General features: G+C 39.6%; 2 protein-coding genes across 2 annotated transcripts in view; one reads left to right on the top strand and one right to left on the bottom strand.

Moving 5' to 3' along the window:
- Positions 1 to 277: 277 nt before the first annotated feature.
- Positions 278 to 19,259, bottom strand: EXTL2 (exostosin like glycosyltransferase 2). The gene is made up of 5 exons (XM_019623829.1): positions 18,312 to 19,259; positions 16,013 to 16,087; positions 5,299 to 5,726; positions 4,579 to 4,649; positions 278 to 2,314 (listed from the first exon to the last, which is right to left on the bottom strand). The coding sequence occupies exons 2-5, from the start codon at positions 16,015 to 16,017 to the stop codon at positions 1,826 to 1,828; spliced, it is 993 nt and encodes a 330-aa protein (XP_019479374.1). The 5' UTR covers positions 16,018 to 16,087; positions 18,312 to 19,259; the 3' UTR covers positions 278 to 1,825.
- A 293-nt stretch (positions 19,260 to 19,552) lies between these two features.
- The window catches only part of SLC30A7 (solute carrier family 30 member 7), a 56,559-nt gene continuing 55,326 nt past the window's right edge, over positions 19,553 to 20,785 (top strand). Inside the window, exons 1-2 of the mRNA XM_019623819.1 lie at positions 19,553 to 19,794; positions 20,014 to 20,115. Of these exons, the coding sequence (XP_019479364.1) occupies positions 19,715 to 19,794; positions 20,014 to 20,115 (182 nt within the window). The 5' untranslated portion in view covers positions 19,553 to 19,714. The remainder of the gene's footprint in view (positions 19,795 to 20,013; positions 20,116 to 20,785) is intronic.

Genomic DNA, 20,785 nt, shown 5'->3' with positions numbered 1-20,785 from the left:
AAAAAAGTTTTAGTAGAATTCTAGCCACAAAGCAAGAGTCTTTGTAATATAGGCTGTACTTCATTTGTTTTCATATTTGCTCTATGTCTGAAAAACATGATATGATTAACTTACGTGAAACTTAAGACAAGTTTAAGAACACAATGTGGGAGATAAAATCTGGGATTTTCCCACTGGAAAATTTTCCCACAGGAATGTAGCTAATGTCTCTGCCTGATCCTTAGCAATATTCTAGAATATTTAGAAATTTGTAAAAATATCGACCACAAAAACGTGATTCTGCTTAATTAACATGGAACACCAGGATGGTAAAAGTTTATTTTATTTTATTTATCTGCCAATGGAATCCCAAAGGGCAAAAAAATCACTACCAAGGGCGGACAAAGCAGATAATTAACATTATAGATTTTTTGTGAGGTTCTGCATTCTGTTGGTTTTATCTGACTGCATTAAGTCACACACACATGCCAATGGAAAGAAACAACATATATGGAACTGTTTGCAGAGACCTTCCTGTTGGAACATAAACCATGATTATTATAATATTCCCAGAGCTTTGCAGTTGTGAGAATATAATGGTATTATGGGAGGAAAAGAAAGATGAGGTGTAAGAGAAGGAGCAGAAGGACGATGACGACGAGAAAGTAAAAGACAAGCCTAATTAAGTACTGCTTGCTACCCGCAGTGAACAAGACCAAATACAAACACCGTGTGAGAAACAGATACTAAGTCATATAACAGAGAGAGGGCAACTTACCAATTAACTGACGCAGATTCCCTATAGAATTCCCCTCCTATGACTCAGTCTCCTATTTTTTCCTGTATCTATGTAATCAAAATTTCCTGATGATGAATAGTGCCTTAGATCTTTTTTGAAAGACACTGACTACGTGTATGATACACGCAACTCTTTAGTATCCATGAGATAACCTATGCCCAAACAATAAAGATCTTTTGATGCTGAGAGTTTTAACTAATCATTCTTTCAGAAGTTATTTTATACATGTTTCTTAAACAACACATACTTTATGTAAAACATAAGAATGTACAATCTCAAAGGTCAGATTCAGTGACAAAATGCACTACCCAAATCTAGCAAAACATTTACTTCTTGCTGCATATAAGCTGCATTTAGAAACATTGGCTGTACTTTTTTGGTGGTCCATGCAGTAAATGTTCATGAAAATCAAGCAAACTACGCATTTTTCAGCTACTAAAATTAATTCTCCCAGTCAGAACAGACTTATCAACAAAAATAAAAGCACTGATGGTTGCAGCAAAACCATGCTGGGCTGCATCAGTCCTGGAAAGGGCTGGATGGGAGGACCCCCATGGAAGCACTGATAGTCACGAATTTTCCACTTGTTTTTATGAGTGAGACTAGCCTCTCCTCACATGGCTTTTCCTTACATCACAGGCTTTTGCTAAAGAGACAGTTTAGGCTTCAAATGAAAGCTGAGAAATGCTTCTCTGGAGTTTCTGTTTCAGGAAACAGCTTGCTGTGGGTCCTTAAGGCAAATGCCAGCAGTCAAAGAAATTGTCGAGAAGTCTTAGAATGTAAATGATAAAGTTGCTGACCTAGGAGTTATATCCATGGATGAAGACTCTTCACAAGACCTACCTGGATAATATTAGCTTCTTGGTTTTTGAAGTTCATATGAAGTTTATATCCTAGAAGTGCTGTACAATTTTTTTCCCTTCTAGGTACTTCTGGAGTTGATAAAAGATCATGATGTTGCTTAAAAAAATAAACCAACCAACCATGGCATGGAGAAGCTACTCAAATACTAAGCAGTTTTGAAGTTTGTTTTAGTTTGTTTGACGTTCACATTTTACTTTTGTGATTGGCATATGGAAAACCAAACTGAGAGATCATTATGTTGGAGTACTTTAAGGGCATGCCGTCATAGATGTTAACAAGCTTATTGATACAGTAAGACCTCTGCAGAAAGTGCTCAGCTCGATGCCACATTCCAGAATGGCCACCGCTGGTTTCTTTTTCTAAATTGCCCATGTTTATGGGTTTCACAAATATCCCTGAAGTCTTCCCAGTGTGCTTGGCAATGATAAAGTTCATGGCAATATCATCACAGTTTTGCGTTTCATCTATCAAAGCATGGACAGCTGCAGGCTGCCTCTGAAAGAGTTCAAGGTATTTGCTATTGAAGAATGAGGCTCCAATCAGCACCACAGAGTACTGGTCACCATCTCCAAAGCCTGGTGTCTGCAGTTCAAAACCTCCATAACTGTAGATACCTGATGAAGTCAAGACATGCTTTCTAGGAACAAATCCTACAATCTGATCGGGAAATTGCTGAACAGATAGAAAAAGAACAATTAAGTGTGGTATTTCTTTAGAGCAGAGCTGGTAAAAAAGGTAATGATTTATTACAGAGAGAATTAAATGAATTTGTCAACTTTATTTCATTCGTGGTTTTACCTAACTCCAGGCAACTTCATAAATCTATGTCCTGATAAGTTTACAAGTCAAATTCCATCACAATTCAAATCTCTAACAAAATTTCTAACCTCACAACGTTCTCCTAATTCAAACATTATCTGATATTAATAAGTTCTAGTCACCAGAGTCTGGTTCTTCAAAGTGTGCTGCAAGGAAGTTGACTGTATGAATGTTATTTATTATAGGAGATAAGAAGATATAATGTGATTATTTCAAAACATGGTTTTAATCTCTTTAGGAGTACATAAAATGATGGGTCTACATGTATGATTTTACTGTTTTTCCATAATGACATCAATGCTCTTAAAAGTCCTTGTTGATTTCAAACAATGTAATACTTTTATCCCTTTCAGCTTGGGTGTTTTCTCTTTAAAAATATGACATTATATAGAAATATAGTAAGATGTGTCAGGATCTCTGAAGCAAGTATAGCAGTAAAACAATATTGGGGTGAAAGTGACTAAAAATATCAGCAAACAAAAGAAAACCAGTGAAGCATATGAAATAGGTAAGAACTTACAGAGTTACAAGGTTTAGTCTAATCTCATAAATTGAGTTTCACTCATTTACTGAACACCCACTAAACTAGGGACACACACATACATCAGACTAGGCTATATCCCATTTCGAAGAAGTCACAGTCTACAAAGGGTATGCAAATAAGGAACTACCAGAGTATGAGAAAGCTGTAAGGGCAGTTGGGTAAATTTCATGGGAGTACTGAGGACAGAATGACAGCTGTGCTGCTGGGAGGCAACAGGGAAGCTCAGGAGGTGGGGGATAAAAGCTGGGAGGCATCAGGGGAGACATACCATTGTATAACCTAGGAGGATGAAAGAAATTTCAGAGATGTCTAGAGGAGGAAAGGGAAAGCACTGAAAGTGGAGGTGATGGTTGTAGTGGGAAGGTGCAGAGATGCCTAATATTGCTTGCCTCCATCCATTACACCATGTTACATCAAATCATTACACGATGTAGGGCACTGGTGGCACCGAACTTTAGGAGTCAGGTTATCTTGAGCAATGGATGGCAATTGTTCTCAATATTTTTATGCATAAAATCTAAAATCATATTTATCTATCTTTAATTATGGTTTATTTGCACTGTTCTAATTAACTGCAGTTATTTCCCCCCACCCCTGACATTTTAGGGAAATTGATTTTTTATCTGAAATAGAAATCTCACAGCTGGAGTATTACATTAGAACTTTTTGCCTAAAAAGCTTTTACTTACAGGGCTGAAAAACTGCTAATATGGAAAAAAATCTGTTGATCAGTTCACTAGGCGTGAAGTTATTTAAAAACTGAAGTTGGGGGGAATGCTGGTATCTGCAGAGTCCTGTGACCACTCACTGTTAATATGTAATATTATTCTGTCCCAAGTAGCTAATTAAGGAGTTACTATAGTGCCAATTAGACCATTTATTGCGTAGCACAGTATTTAAATATTTGAGAGGGTTTCGGAGTTCATTTGTATGCAGTTCTAGCTTCAGGTAATTGTAGTGCAACTTGTAAAAGCCAGCTACCATTAACACATATTCGATAGGAAAGGGCTATTTTTATAGAATAGTGAGTAATTTGTGCCCATTTATCCCAGCTAGGATTTAGGAAAAAAAACAACAACAAAACAAGCCTGCTGTCACCACGGTGCACATAGCATTATTATTATTACTAATTGTTAAATAACGACCTCAGAATCAGGATTAAATTTTGTAGATGTAATAAATGCTTTCTTTTAATGAAAGCCATATACAATATTAATACAAAAATACACTTCTCATTTGAGACTCACATCTGTGGCCTTGTGCAAACTATCTCTGCATTCTAGTCTTTGCTATACCATATACCAGAGCATTTCCTCATTGTTCTTTGGAAGGTAGTTCTGGCTCTTCCCAGTATGCCAAATATAAATCCAATACGGATAGAAGATAGCATAACTTTCAGGTTGACTTAACTGAGCACAGGAAGTCTCGACTACAACGTAACAAATTTATCTATCTTTTAGATAAATATTGCCTACGTTATTTTGGGTGACTCCTACATGAAACCATGCTGCCCTGGTTAAACACCAGATAAGACTTTATTCTGATGATTTCACAAAGGATGTAGTAACCTTACCTGCCAAACCGAGAAAGCAAAAACAAGGTCCTGGGCGCTAATTAGCATGTCATCGTCTACCATCAACACTGCTGAAATGGAAAGACAACATGTAAATCGAACAGTTTGGAAATGAAAACAAAACTAGTAAGATACAATGGTGTCTATATAGATCATTCAAATGAGGTATTGTCTAAGAAATTAGTAAATAAGATATGTAGTCTTGGAGAAATTTGTCTAGCAGAATTTTTTTTTTATTTGAATTATAATTGATTTTATAACTGCCTGGGTGAAAATGATCATGTAGTTATCCATTACACTAGAAATTAATGAACCTATAAATAAATAAAACCGAGGTTTTTTTCAATGCAAATTACCACCTCATGAAACTGCTATGAATGTGATGAAAAAAGGAGGTGGTAAGAAATACATTAAGCATAAGTTAAATGGCATTTCATTACCTCCTGAGATGCAATAATATATAATTACAGCATATCTCCTTTCATAATATTAACCTCTTTGTCACTGTTGTAAAGATGTATGTGCTGTCTTCCCCAGGAAACTGCCTCTTGACATCTTGGAAATTGCCCCTTAAGTTTTTCAAGAAGCTTTCTTATGATTAAATTTCCCTTATTTTCTCCAGACAATTAAGACAAGTAGGAGGCGAGAAGTCCACAAATCCGCACCCCCTGCTCTGGTTAGCTGCAGCCCTGCCAGGCTAAGAACCCAACTGCAACTCACCACTGGTCTCCAGCTCAGGAAAGACCTGGAGCCGATTTCTCATCCTGTTTTTTGTCTGCAGTTTGAAGATCACAGGGACAGGGTGAGGCCCGAGAGAATTCCATAACTCCTCCGGTCCCTTCTCCTCGACATTGTTCCACACCACAATCACTTTGTGCAGATGTGGTATTGCCTGATAATGATTTAAAAGTCTCAGTAAGAGATCTGTTCTGTTGTATGTCTGCATGATGAGAGTAAAGGAATCCAGGGTGGACTTGCTCTGGGGTTTTATTTCCCTGCGTGATGTAGGCATCTTGTCTTCTTTGACATTAGGAAGGAAAGTGGTCAAAGCCCCAGCTACCAGTAGTAACACAAGGACGACCACCAAAGAGAAGCGAAGCACTCGAATCCCCATCACTCTGCCAGGAAGTTTGAAGATGTGGCAACACCTGGAGTAGAAATGGAAATGAAATATAGACTCTTAGCATTCTTACTAGTTATTACGGTTTGTTTTTGCTTTTTTAATGAGAGAGTTTAATCTTCTTTTAGTTGATTCAATTTCAGTTAACCCTGCCTCTGTGATTTGGCCGGTGAATAAACCTTCCCTCCTGGGCCCACTTGCTTTGCAGTTGCAGTTGCAGACAAAAGATCTTCTGCACACCAAATAGGAAGAATTAAACAGTGCATCTTAAAATTTACTCTCATTTTACTACAAAAAATTTGAAACTGAGATTGTGTTTTCAAATGGGATCGTATTTCCCTTAGTAGTATACTCATTTTAAAAACTGCTTTATTGAGATATCATTGACACATAAACATCATATGTATCAAAGGTGCACAACTGGATGTTTTGATATATGCATTATACTAACTTCATAACTGCAGTATACTAGCTTTAAACTTACTTTTTGGTAGAAAACTTTTTTCCAAGTGAAATTATATGCAGAACCCTAACAACTGAAGCAGATGATAATGGTAGCAGAAGCAATTATAGTGGGTTTATTATTTATTAGACCTTGCACTCTGAATGTCATAGTATGTACTTATTCATTCAATAAATTAAACAAGTAGTTCCTAAGCACTCACTGTTTACGTTCTATGAGTCCAGCAATGGATAAGACAGACAAGGTCTCTGCTTTTAGTAGCAGAGGCGAAAGTAGAGACAGATAAAGCAAACCAACTCAAAGATGACTTGGGATAGTGGTAATAAAAAGAATAAATCAAAAGTGATATGATAAGGGCCAGATTATGGGGGATCTGGTCACCCTGAATAAGGAGTATGGATTTTATTCTACCTGAGGTGGGAAGCCACTGGAAGGTTTTGATCAGGGGAGTGACAGGATCTAGTTTATTGTTTACTATTATTATTCCCATCTAATAGTTTAGATGCTTACAGAGGTTAAATAACTCTCAAGATTATGAAGCAATTTAAGTAAGGAGTTCGGATTTACATCCAGGAAAATCTGCCACCAGAGCCCAGGTCGCTCATCATTATGGGCTCGGGAATGTACCGCCTGGACTCTGGACTCAGAACCAGGCTGCACTGAGGTAGGGCACCCTGTACACAAGGAACCAGGTATGGTAGTCAGCTATGTGCTCTCCCTTTCTGCACTATTCCCAAAGGAACTGCTGGAGATGGCCACAGAATAGAAGGTGAATAGCTGATGAATGTGGCTTGGGTATTTACTGGTCAAAATATTTTGTCAAAGCAAAACTCTCAATCATATACGTAAGGTAAAGTTAAATCTTACAGGCAGATTTACAGAGACCTAGAACTCTGATCTCCTGGCTTCCACTATAGCTTCATTATCACCCCTGCTGCCTCCTTCTGGAGCACGTTGACTTTCAATTGTTGCTGTTTCTTTATTCTTCTGTTGTTTCTGCTTCTGACTCCAGACCTTACTTGATGAGACAGGCAAAGAGTTAACAGGAGCGAGCTTGTGAGTTAGCAGGAATGAGCTTCAAAAATTAACCGCTTGGCTCTGACTCCCCTGGTCAGCATTGCATGTACAAGTTGACAAGCACCTTACATCCATCATAGATGGGAACAGAATGGTTCCCAATCACAACAGCAACCCCCCTGCAAGCTGATGTTCATCATAGATGGGAACAGGACAGTTCCCAGGAGAAGACAATTGTAACAGCAGCCCGCCTTCAAGCTGACAAGTACCCTAAATCCTGCACAGAAAAATATAAAACCCCAGCTAAACAGAAACCTGCCGCAGCTCTCTCTATCAGACTGCCCTGGCAAACTCCTTTTGCCAGTATTTCTCTTCCAAACAGAAACCTGCATCAACCGCCTAATCTAGACTGCCACGGGTTCTCTCTCTCTCTGGCTGACCGTCAATAAACCTTTTGTTGCTTTCCTACTTTTTAGAGTCTCATGAATCCTTTCACATTCTGCGAATGACCAGGAGTAATTATATACCAAGACATTACTCGCTCCTCCACGAGCCTCCGTAAGCGTTCTAGGTATGTCCTCATTTTGTATTCTGGCAACTGAGATGTTATATACATTTGTGGACCAAAAAGGGGTTCCACGGAAAGTAATCTAACAGGGTGATCTGACCATAAATTTCTAACTGGGCAGGTCATGGTGGACAGTCATGCCCCAGGCCTAAAATTTCTTTAGTAAAAGGTTTATATTTGCCTTAAGTACTGTATTTCCCCATGTATAAGATGCACTCTTTTAAAAAAAATTTGGAGTCTAAAAACTGGGTGCATCTTATACAGTGGTTGTAGCTAATGTTTGGGAGTTTTGACAGTAATGAGAAGTTGTATGAATTTTATGATGAATAAAACTTGAGTTCAATAACTTTATATAATGTTTTTTTTCAAATTTCGGGCCCCAAAATTAAGGTGCATGTTATACATGGGAGCGTCTTATACATGGGGAAATACGGTAAGTCCTGTCCACTGTTTTTGTGCATATAGGTTAACACACCTTTGAAATAAACTGTAAGCCTTGAGAGGGCATGTCATCTTAACTATCCTGTAATCGAATCCCTGCCCTGCTTACTCCCATCCTCATGTCCTCTTCCTTAGTTCCCTCCTTAATTCAAAATGCATAGAAGAAGCTGCAAACTGCCATTCTAGTCTGTTGATATTTTGCTTCCAGGCATAACCTCTGTTTGGCTCAAATAAATTTTTATAAAAATTCTCTATAGGTTTGACCTTCTTAGGTCAACACATCTTAGCATATATCCAAGATCTATTCGACTACTCTATTCAAGTACAAAAGCCAGAAATGAGGAAAAAAGAATGTTCAAAGAAATTTACTTCTGAAAAGACTAAAAACAAAAGTCAATGAGGAGTTTCTAAACATTTTAAATATACTTTAAGGAAAAAAATAGATCTTTTAGAATCAGAAAGAATGAGATATTTTTCTTGATGACTTTAATTGAATCATAGGCTGTCCTCTTACTATTTTTTGATATGATTTCTCTTCTTAGGCTATAAAAGAAGCAGATAATCTCATGTGTTTCTTAATACAGACAAAGACAATGAGCTGGAAATGGCTTCTAACTGCTCACCCACAGCCGTGGTATGCTGACTGCACAGAGCCACTGTCACTCTTCTTTGTATAATAACACTGCCTCTGTACAGTTTATTTTTGGTTGTCTCCATCTTGCAAAAGTGCACTGTGTGTATATCTAAGCTCTTGATTTCACACCTTGTGCTTTAAGTTGAGCATTTGCAGCTAGGCCATGATTCCACAAGTCATCCTAAAACTGTAGCCTAAATCTCCCTGTCTAACAGATTAGATTCCAAACCAAATCTCACTTTGCTTTCTAAATGAATTACAATCAACCTTTTGTTTTTCATTCAGGAGACTTGGCAGTGGTTGGGTTAAAGTGACAATCGCATTCCTATGATCTTGTTTCATGTTATGAGGTGTTTTGTAATTGTAAACACAGTTTCTCTCTCTGTAGTTCAATAAGGACATAGAGACCACATTGACCAAGCCGTTAACATCTCCCTTTGAAGTTTATGACAATGGGGGATGGAGCATTCCAAGGGGGTAGGGGCATGCACCCCATAACGTGTTAGTGCGCTGAGGCACGTGCGAGCAAAAAAATAGCTTATTCATAAGATGAGGGAATGGTCACTGCCTTTCAGCAACTCTCAATTTTCAATAGTGCAGATTTGAAAAGCAATGCTAACGTTAGTAACCTTTTCAGAGAGTGTTCTAGGATATTCTCTCCTGGACTTTCTCTGTAGTCTGTTTTTATAAAAACAGCAATTTTATGTTTCCCTTGTATCATGGCCTCACTCTAAGATATGAGTAAAGTTAATTAGTACTTTTAAAGCAACCCCGGGCCAGCTGAGTGGCACGTTGGTTAAGAGTTGGCTTGGGATGCCAGCTCTGAGCAGCAGGGCCCCGGTTCGGATCCCACATGAGGGCCAGTGATGCTGCGCCCTCTACAGCTAAGATGGTGAACAACAGCTCGACCTGGACCTGGGCTGCTGTGAGTCACCAGCAATGGCGTAGGCTGCAGTGGGGCTGGGCGCAGTGGGACTGGCCGGCAGTGGGCGTGAGCGGCCGTGAGTGGCTGTCCAATGGCCAGCGAGTGACTGCCTCACCTGGGAAGAGCGCAATGATAAAACCAACATGGGCCAGCATAGCGGCGTCCTCCACAACTAGACTGAAGAACAAAAGGACAGCAACTTGTCTGTTCCCCTTCCCCGATTCCCCAATACTGTTCCCCTCCCCCAATTCCCCAATAAAATCTTTAAAAAACAACATAAAAAAACCCCAAAATAACCTCAATTTTACCATGGTTATTTTTCAAGGACAGTAGTTTTAAGATTTAGAGTACAATGCTTTCAAAAATATTCACCCTCTAACTAAAACAACACATACTGTTAATGTAGTCAACCAAAGACAAATCATTATAAAATAATAATCTTGGTTCCAAGGCCTTGAATTTCACTATAAATTTCACCCTAATACTGAATCAAAAGCAGGTCTTGTAAAATATATATTCAGTACTGCATAAAAATGGCTAGTTATAAGCACTCAGAATAAAGAATCATCTGACAATTGCATTAAAGAATGCACTGATTAAGAGCTTAATGTTCATTTTCTACAGCTGAGTAGGAATAGCATATTGTAAAACTTACATAGAAGTGTTTCTAGTCTCTAATAACTTACTATTTGACAGTTTTAGTCCTGAAAAAGTAATGCAGTTTCATTCCTATAGCCTACTATAAATATACATTGTCAAAGATACTCATGAATGACTGTTTTACTTTTATGTATACTTTTCAGTAGGAGTTCATCTCCATTCCCATCATAGAAATTTCTTCTTTCAGATAGCTTCAAATCCCTTATTTCACCTATATCAAGAAGGTTTTGTGAGATATGAATAATTTACATCTTTAGAAGGACAGTGTAAATATTTCATGTAGTATTTATTAAATAATGCAGCCCAATAAAATTACACAATTTTTTTTTTGTCTGTCTAGAAAAGCAAGAAGAGCAAGAACTTTATAGACTGCAGTGCAAGTGGCACATCTATACTTTCAGAACTGCTGGAGTCTGGAACTCAGGTGTAGGACCATTAGAAATAGCTTCAGATGAGTTTGAAGAGTCATGAGGACTTCACAGCTATTTGGGCTTCAACATATATCTTTCTTCTGTTCTTTTTCTAGAGAAGGCCCTGTCACCTATTCACAGCTTTGAGCTGTGACTGGGGGGATATGAGAAAGAACACTTCTGGATAACCTACATCTTACTTGGAAGAAACCAAGAAGTAAACATAGGTACCTTCCAGTTCTCTTGCCCTCAATTCCTAGACATTCCTCATAGGTTTTGGTTTTTTCTTATTTCTTTTAAAAATTGTGTCTGTATATATTTCCTAGCATCCTACTTCATTCCAAAAAAGATCTGACAGCTCTTAGTCTATTTCCTTTCTGCCCTTCTCCTATCCATGACAACAGCAGATTAAATATGACTTTGATAAACACAGTAAATGTCAGCAAAACAAAACAAAAATCCTTCCTCTTCTTTTAATCATCTGAAAAATTAAAGATCCCCCAAATGATATTTTTTGCACATACATTACCTTATTAGTTCTTCATAGGTAGAGAGCACATCTTTTAGTTATTTTCATATTGTTATTCTAGCATCTTCTACACCACAGGTTTCAACTGGGAATGATTTTGCTCTCCAGGGGATATTTGGTAAAGTCTAGAGACATTTTTGATTGTTGTGACTGGGAAGCGATGTTATTGCTAGCTAGAGGGTAGATGCCAGGGCTGCTGTTAAACATCCTACAATGGACAGGACAGCCCCCCAGAGCAAAGAATTATACAGCCTCACGTGCCAATCATGCCAAGGTTCAGAAGTCCGGCTCTACATATACTTTACTTAACAAGACACACTTGAACATGATGGGGTAAGGTGGCCTCTGAAAACCCCACTGCTATTTATTACACTCCAGCAATGAGGGATAAAGCTGTCTCCAAAACTGCCTCAATATTTATACACCTTATTGTACAAGCACATAAACTCAGAGAGCTGAAAGACAGCTATGAGCCCTCCTAAGCCACTTCCTTATTTCACAGATAAAGAACCCAAGGTCCAGGCATAAGAAACTTGCCTAAACTCATGCAGCTGCATAGAGCTATATAGCTGACCGGCAGCAGATCCAGGGCAAGAATCTAGATCTCCTGATAGCACAGGCCATGACTCTTTCTACTGTTAGGGTAAATTCTGTAAGGACGTGTCAAAATATTAGTACACAAGACTTTCACTAAGGTACCTGTAAGATAATATAGATATTCATACTTAGTATGTTTTTTTTATAACTCTATTGAGATTTATTTCACATACCATAAATTTCACACATTTAAAGTACACAGTTCAGTGCCTTTTAGTATATTCACTAAATTATGCAACCATCACAATCTAATTTTACACTTTTAACACCCCAAAAGAAACTCCACACCCATTCATTAGCAGTCACTCCTCATTCCCATTTCCCCCAACCTCCACCCAGCACCAGGCAAACACTAATCTACTGTCTGTCTCCACAGAGTTGCTTACTCAGGACATTTTATATAAGTGGAATCATACAATTTGTGGCCCTTGCGTTTGGCTTTTTTCACTTAGCATAATGTTTTCAAGGTTCGCACACGTTATAGTATATAGAGATATGTCATTCTTTTTATTGCCAAATAACAATCCATTGCATAGATATACCACATCTTGTTTATTATTCATCAGTTGCTGGACATTTGGGTTGTTTGCACATTTTGCTATTATGAATGCTGCTGTTATGAATATTCATGTACAAGTTTTTATGTGAACATGTTTTCGTTTCTCTTGGGTATATACCTAGGAGTGGAATGACTGGGTCACTATATCAGAATTTTTAAATACCTGAGAACTGGAGTAGCTTTTTGAAGAGCATTATTTGGCATTTTAAGAATTTTTCTTAAATGTGGACATAAGATAAAGAAAGTAAATAATACATAGTCTATGAAGCAACAGTTATAAATTCTCTAATGTCTGCATGTCTTTAAATGGACCAGAACATCTGAATTTTGAAAACAATACTATTCAGTTAGTCACTACATCATCTATCAAAGTTCCCTAGAAGGAACACTAGAATGAAGAATCTTTTCTCGGCCAATTCCTTTAGCCTGAAGACAAAAGCTTAAAACACATACGTAAGCACATAGCATGAACAAAGATTAGTTATGTCCTATGACTCATAAGATAGAACTGCAATGAGCAGCTTGAGGTTGTACATCGAGAAGCTGTCATTTTCATTTTGATGCCACCAGATGGTGGAAGAACGACAACTATTCTGCCATTTCACTATGAGATTTGCCTCGTATTATACAGACTGTTTTCTCTTCTGGCTCATGCTTCAAAATATGTACTTGCCTAAAAACTTATGATTACAGATGCTCAGAAAAGGACCCTCTGCTGCCAAGAGGTAAAAATATTACAAACTGGAATGCAGAGAGTAATTCCGAGCCTGGGCCTTCCTTCCATGAACGTGTAAGAAGAGTCAGAAGAGACGGCTGTTCCACTGATGAGCAGTTTCTGGCCAGGTGTACATAGATGATAAACATTGTTCAAACTGAGGCAAAAGGACATGTAGTGCCAAATTCTGAAAAGAGTCTCCTCTTATAGTACCTATAGCCAGCGTGCTGATCCATGGCTCCATGTATTGGTATGGTTTCCATGCTTTCTTCTCTACCTGCAAAGTCCTTCCCTCTCTCCACCTGACAAACTCCTACTCTCCGCCTCCCAACTCTCTTTCAAACATCCTCTCCCCTGTGAATGTTTCTCACCACTCTCCATCCTCAGTGCTCCTGGGAACTCGGGACATAGTGCTACTAGACCTTGTTTCCAAGTATTCCGACTATTGACTATGCCTCCAGCTCATTTTGGAGTCTGACTGTGTTTTGAGTGCAGTTTCCATAAGTCATTGTAATCCAGATCAGTGCCTGGACCATTTTTTGAGTAAGCGCTCACAACTCTTTGTGGTTGAATAGAGTGAGGGAGTCTATGTTTAAATTGTCTTAAATTCCACAACAGAGAGTATATGCCTGAAACTTTAACAGAATAAACTCAAATTAAATGCAAATTAAGGTCGAGTTAAGACCCCACAGTATCCATGAAACCTTTCCCTCCCTAAAGACCTGGGTTATCCCATCAGGTGACCAAAAGAGCAAGTCATGAAATGTGGTCTCAACCACCGACCATAAAAGCCACCTTTCTACTTTTAGATCTATGGTGAAATTACTTAATAAAAAATGCTGTAGAATTCTGATTTTTTTTACATCTTTTTCAAAGATACTCTGCATTAAAATACCTTTGAACATCCCTGTTTCTATGGAAGATCTTGAAGAATGAGATGATTTGCCTTGGGGGAAAGTCATCACGTGTTAGATAATATCATCCTTGTGAATTTCCCCAAACTTTTAGGAGGCAACAATAACCAAAAGCCATCTTCTTCATCTGGCAGCATACAAGATTTAAACAGACAATAAAGTCTTACCTAGTTGAGAAATGAAAATTTAGTTTGGGTTTAGAAATTGACAAAAACCTACAGGCTTCAGGAAGATTGGCAGGAAAAGAAAACAAAGTCAGAACACTGCCCAAGTCAGTTCGCTACTGCCCACAGTAAGCCTCTTCCATTAAAATTTTAGGCAGCATATCCAAGAATTTACTTCACTGCAAAACACAGAATGCCAGAAATAGTACATGACAGGCCACTTCTCTTCACGTCTTTTCCAGGTACGAGATACTCTTTTGGGAGGTTTTCTTCCTTTGCATTTTCCCATATTCAGAAAATTCATTCTTTTCACTTATTTTAGAAGTGCCATCCATCTTTTCTCATTCTCTAACAATGCTATCCTCTCCTTCCTAAATGATTTCCCATCACTTTTCCTCCCATCTATTCATATAAGGTCTTAATTCCCATTACTTTTTGCATAAGTTTAAATACATCAATTTAAGTTAAATTATTTTGTGTTAATAATAAATATTATTTATTTAGGAATAGAAAAGGCAAGAATCGGAATAAACTTGTAATAATAATAATAATAAATGGATTCACCTACTGTCATAGATTCATCTTGAGACCTTGCTGTGTTTATGACCAGTGATATGATCATTTAGATGACTACAACCTAAATCAACTGTGTCATGGATTGGCTGTCAGGGTTAAAGTCATTTGTCTTTTCCATTGACAGCATACATAGGTCTGAACTATGCTAGACAAAAATTCCTTCTAGCTTGCATTTTTCTCCTGGAATTGCCAATTAATTGTAGCTATTATGATCACTAATAACCAATTTAAATCCTGTCATTTGGAAGGCTTAGTCCTGCCCTTACTACATTATGAGACTATATATACTTGTATATACAGAATTGTTAAAACACATTGCTAAATAGCTACATTTACTACAATGTCACACTTGAATACCTAGATGCTGCTGACATATGTCATTTCTTACCACAAGCTGTAAGGAAGAATTTTGTATTTTCAGTGTCTGCATAGTCTCTATTTTCAACTTTGATCTATTCTACAAGAATATTTCATCTTTATAGGTATTGATTTTATAATCTGGACTACTATTTCAATGAAGAAGACCTCAATGAGACCTTACAGTATTTTCTAACAGATCCTGGCTCAAGTAAGAACTTTTATTTCCAAGGAAACAAAGATACCTTTTTGGAAATAATTTTCCTCTGATAAAAGTACTGGTACTTCACCCATGTTCATAGCAGCATTATTCACAACAGCCAAAAGGTGGAAGCAACCCAAATGTCCATCAACAGAAGAATGGATAAACAAAAGGTGGTATATACATACATTGGAGTAGTATTATTAAGCCTGTAAAAGGAAGAAAATTCTGATACATGCTACTACAAGGATGAACCTTGAGGATATTATGCTAAGTGAAATATGCCAGCCACAAAGACAAACACTATATGATTCCACTTATATGAGGTATCTAGAGTAATAAATTTCATAGAAACAGAAAGTAGGATGGTGGTTGCCAGGGGTTGGGGGAAAGAGAAAATGGGGAGTTGTTTAATGCATATAGAATTTCTGTTTTGCAAGATGAAAAAGTTCTAGAGATTGGTTGCTCAACAACGTAAATATACTTAACACTACTGAACTGTACACTTAAAAATGTTTAAGATGGCAAATATGTGTATTTTATCACAACTTAAAAAGAGCAAAAAAAAAATACTGGTACTTACCTCATTATGATAGTTCTGACTTTAAAAAAGTTTCCTTATGGCTTCAGTAATTGATAGGAACAGGCTCTCTTGACACTATTAAGGGAAATCAAAGAATTTTCTGTGATGTTTTTGTCAATCAGCAGAAAATTAAAAAAAAATGCTTTTAATGCCATTGTCCATAGGCTTTGACTTGTTTTTAGAAATTCAAATTTACTCTTCTGTGTTCTAAAAATTACATTTAGGCAATGAGGTAGATATAGGCTGGTGCTAACACTGCTACATTTTTGTTTTCACCTTTTCCTTAAGTATCCAGAAGCAGAATAAGCTCACATCATCCCAACTATCTAATATGTTTACACATTTGAAACCAGAACGCAAGTGTCATACAGCAAACTCTCTGAACGCATGAGCAATTTGCACTTAAAGTCAATGTCTCAGTTTTTAAATACCCATAGTTTCATCTACCATCACAACTCTTTTTTTCACTAAAGGTTCATAGGGCAGTCAATCCGAAGCATCTAAAACACCACGGGGTCTAAAACAGAGATGCAGATAAATGCCAGGGTTGATTACCGAGGAATGACAGATGGCATCCTTCCAATTCCTTACTGGCTCTTGCCTGAAAGGAGCGGGAACCCTGGCTGGAGATGAGCTTCTGCCCCTCAATTCTCTCTGCTTTCATTTTTCACAGCCTTTAATCACATGTCTGAGAAGCTAGGTTTCCCACCTCTCCCTCCCATATAGTCTGCATAATTAACCTAAAGCAATTCATTAGTAGGAGATGATCTAAACAAATATTAAAAAGTTCAGGGTGGAAATCCATTTATTACTTTTAAAATGTTCATTACTATATCTATTTTGTAATCTTATAAACCCATTTAATCTTGTAATGTATGAAGGATTTAAGAATCTGATGGAGACTTTCAAGATAATACATCTGTAATGACCACCTGAAAGAGCTGCAGAATCATTTTTGATTTTCCAAAATCATGTTCTTTCATCATACAAGTTATTGAAAGGGCAAAAGGATGGCTTAGTATATATCAAAGACTCAATGAGTGATAGATGTCCCTCCTCGCTACACCAAGGGCATCTCTTGTGAACATCTGAAACATTACAGTTCTAAAATCCTGAACTGATTAACCCCCTCTTCTTACATCAGCTTTTTCTTCCCATAAAAAGAACTTTGACTTATCTGGCTTTGTAACCCACTTCCTTGCCCCCCTCCGCCCCCACCTCCATGCCCAGGCAGAGCCTAGCATATAGTAGACACTCATTAAATGACTGCTGAATGAATAAAACTGTGATATGTCAACATACATTGGTTTACATACATGGGACAAATATTTCAAATTGACAAAAGAAGTGAGACACAGTCAAACATTTTCCCCTCACTTATAGAACTTTTCCTGATGTAAACGGTGTCCAATTAATATTTTCAATAAAATGCCTGTAGTATTGAAGTTGGTAATTATGCCATCCAAGACTGAAAGACGTGAAGTGGTAATGCCATTTTTTAAAAGGAGAAGCCCACACAGAATATCTATGTTATATATTTGGAGGTGCGGAGTGGGGGGATTTGGGAGTGCCAGGAAAGCAATATAACTGAAATTAAACTTCAATTTCTCCAACTTATTTTAAAACTATTTGAAAAACAGTACTGCAGATTTCTCCATAAAGCAGTTGAGCAATTTCTCATTTGTAGCAAAACAGGATAAAATACACAATTTATTTCCAAAGGAAGAATTCAAAAATACAGGTTTAAATTGCAGCTGACCTTGAGTTAAAAGAACACTGGAAATTAGTTGCTGAAATTTGATTCTTCCTACATATCCTCTCCTCTCTAAATTACATCATATTGAAATAAAGCAGTTTTGGAGAAAAACCTATTTGCCATAAATATTTACCTATCTTCAATGTAGTTTGCACCCACTTAATGTTTCTCCAGCGGTGCAGTAAAGTTCAAAGGCTAAGGCTAATATAAAAGCTTCTTTAAAAATATAAGTAAATACTACTAATTGAAAATATTTCTATGTTTAAGTTAAAATACTAATGAAATGTACACCAAGAAAGACAACGACAAAATACTCTTTCCACAACTTAATTTCTGCAATTTAGTTGTTTTTACACAGTGGTTTTAATCAACACGAATTTTAGAATTAGTCTTTTTTTCAAAAATAAAACCACCGAATCACTACTCTCCCCCACCCTCCCCACCCCCCCCCGCATACGCACAAAGTTCCAAGAATGAGAGCAAAAAATGCTTCATCCTCAGTGCAAAATTTTTTAACACGAGAGCATTTTGCTATTGCCTTACCTCCAGGGCAGAGACTGCAGCGGGGCAGCCGATTTATTTGCTTGCAGCTAAGGTATCATAAAACGGAAGGGGCGTCTCGCCTGCTCACTTCTTTTGTTTTTTGTTATTGTTTTTTTCTAAACCCAGCAGCGTGCATCCACCCTGCCTCCTTCTCTGGACGAATAACCGGGAAAAATCGCCTCCCGCAAAGTGAGCGCCTGAAGCAGGGGGCAGTACCCGGTGGCCCCCCTTCCCTTTTCTGAGGCGCCACTTCCTGTTAGACCAAAAGGCAATTCCCAAGAAGCTCGGTTTTGTAGTTTCTAGCCCACATCCAAAAGCCAGTCCTGCTTTGCCCCATTTCTTCCAAAAGGTAACAACTTTTAGTCATTCACGTGATGGACCTGCCCTTCCCCAAATAATGTTCCGGAAAGACGCCCGAGGGAGTGTCCCAACGACCAAGGGTGACCCAGGGTGCCGGGACAGGCCCACCGGCACACGCCCTTGCGTCCCACCGCCAGCTCGCTTCTCCTGCACTTGAAACGGGCAGGGAGGCTCTGACAGGAATTACGGCCACGGCTGCGATCCCGGGGCGACCTATGTACGAACTCGAGTTTTGGGTTATCAGCGGATTGAGATTGTTGGGGAAGCAACGTATTAACCAAACCTCCATTCGAACACGGCCCCTTTGGCGCTCCCTTTAAAGGGCTCCAACATTCCTTAGAAAGACATCTATTGATTGCCTCCTGCGTGGCAGTGTATGGTCAGACGCTGTTTTCGGAGACCAGGTGGGGTGGGTCACTAAAATTGGGGCGCCCAGAGTTCACCCAGCAAAACTGCCACTCGCGCTTCCCGAGGAATGGTGGCAAGAAAACACGTCGTTGCCTAGATTCTTAGGCTTTGCGACCAAATGCACGGGGATTTAATACTAATGGAAATGGAGAAAGGGCAGGCTCTGGGAGCCAGCGCATCCATCCGGGAACGTCTGTATTAGGCGGTGAGGGTGGGCGTGAGCCGGCGCTCCACCTCCCAGCACCCAGCCCGCCGGTGCCACCTCAGGATTTCCTTCCGGCGACCAGGTGGAGGACTTCACCCGGGGTCGGCCCCTTCTACCACCTAGTACTACCCGCTACGGCGTCCCGCCCCTCACAACCGCGGCGCAGCACCCACCCCGTCCGGCCATGAGCCCCGCCCACCACGCAGGTCCCGCCCTCGACCCCGCCTTCCCGCTTTCCAGTCCCAGGACGCGTTGCGCGGCCCGGGCCGGAAGTCGGCGAGTTCCCGGGCGTGTGTCTGTGTCTGCAAGCGGCGCGCGGCCCGGGATTAGCGCTGGGGATTCCCGTCTGAGGCGTCACCACTGTCACTACCATCACCCACGAAGCCACTTCTAGAGGGGAGTAGACCCGGCCCTTCGCCGGGCATTGAAGATGTTGCCCCTGTCCATCAAGGACGATGAATACAAACCACCCAAGTTCAATCTGTTCGGCAAGATCTCGGGCTGGTTTAGGTGCGGGGTGCTGTGTTTGCGGGAAGTGGGTGTCCGGCAGACGGGGAGAAGGCCCAGAACCTAAGGATGGCCCGAGGTCCAGGGAGGGAGCGTCAGGGACACCCTCGCTTGGGAGGGAAAGGAGCGTATGGACTGGGAGGGTCTTGAAAGGGGGGTCCAGCCCCCGGGTCCCGGCGCCCCTTTGACTCGCCGACTCTTCCCCACTTATGTCATGCCCAGGTCTATCCTGTCGGACAAGACGTCTCGGAACCTGTTTTTCTTCCTGTGCCTGAACCTCTCTTTCGCTTTTGTTGAACTCCTCTACGGCATCTGGAGCAACTGGTAACCAAAGGGGAAAAGGGTTGGGGCGGAAGCAGGGAGTGGGGGAGAACAAGCACTGTTTGCTCAGTGCCACGTAGCTCCTCACAGGGAAGTTCTTGCCTTTAAAAACCACCTCTGCTGCTGAGCTGCTTTCTCATATCCACACCAATCTGGCATGACTACATTTGAGATTCGGGGCCCATCAGGTGCAGCCATTCTTAAGATTTGGGTCCTCGCCACCTTCCCCCTCCCCCCACTCTGTCAAACAAGAGTGACAAGTACCCTCCTCATTTTGGCAGATGGAGAGCATCTTTCCTGTCCTAAGTACACGCCTTAGCTTTGCCCACTTGCTTGAAACTGGGAGAAACCTGTTCCTAGGCTCTCCATGGGGGGAGTGTCCTTGCCTCTGGGGGAGTGGCATTTGGATTTCACCCTTAAGATTCCGAGAGGGAATATCTGAGATGTTCTACTGAGGATGTGATTAGGTCTTGGAATGAGGAAGAGGATTGTAAAGGGGGTATCTGGAAAAATATGTGTCATTCTCTTCTGGCTTTGATTTTTTTATGCTGAAACTGTCTGTTTTCCTCTGGTATTGATTGTAGTAGAAAATCCCCTGTAGTTTTCTAAAAGCTTATATCTCGAGTTGATGGTTTTTGGTGTCACCTTTGTTTTTTTTTTTTTTTTTTTTTTT

This window comes from Hipposideros armiger, unplaced genomic scaffold (genome assembly GCF_001890085.2).
Source record: "Hipposideros armiger isolate ML-2016 unplaced genomic scaffold, ASM189008v1 scaffold_563, whole genome shotgun sequence".
NCBI classification, from domain to species: domain Eukaryota; kingdom Metazoa; phylum Chordata; class Mammalia; order Chiroptera; family Hipposideridae; genus Hipposideros; species Hipposideros armiger.
The sequence above is the reverse complement of the archived record's forward strand: the minus strand, read 5'-3'. Positions and strand labels throughout refer to the sequence as shown.

Excerpts from the sequence above, each read along its gene's own strand:
- EXTL2 (XM_019623829.1), bottom strand. Across the intron at positions 4,650-5,298 it reads TCCTGAGCTGGAGACCAGTG|CAGTGTTGATGGTAGACGAT; the intron begins GTGAGTTGCAGT and ends TTTCCATTTCAG. Across the intron at positions 2,315-4,578 it reads TTGCTTTCTCGGTTTGGCAG|CAATTTCCCGATCAGATTGT; the intron begins GTAAGGTTACTA and ends CTATCTGTTCAG.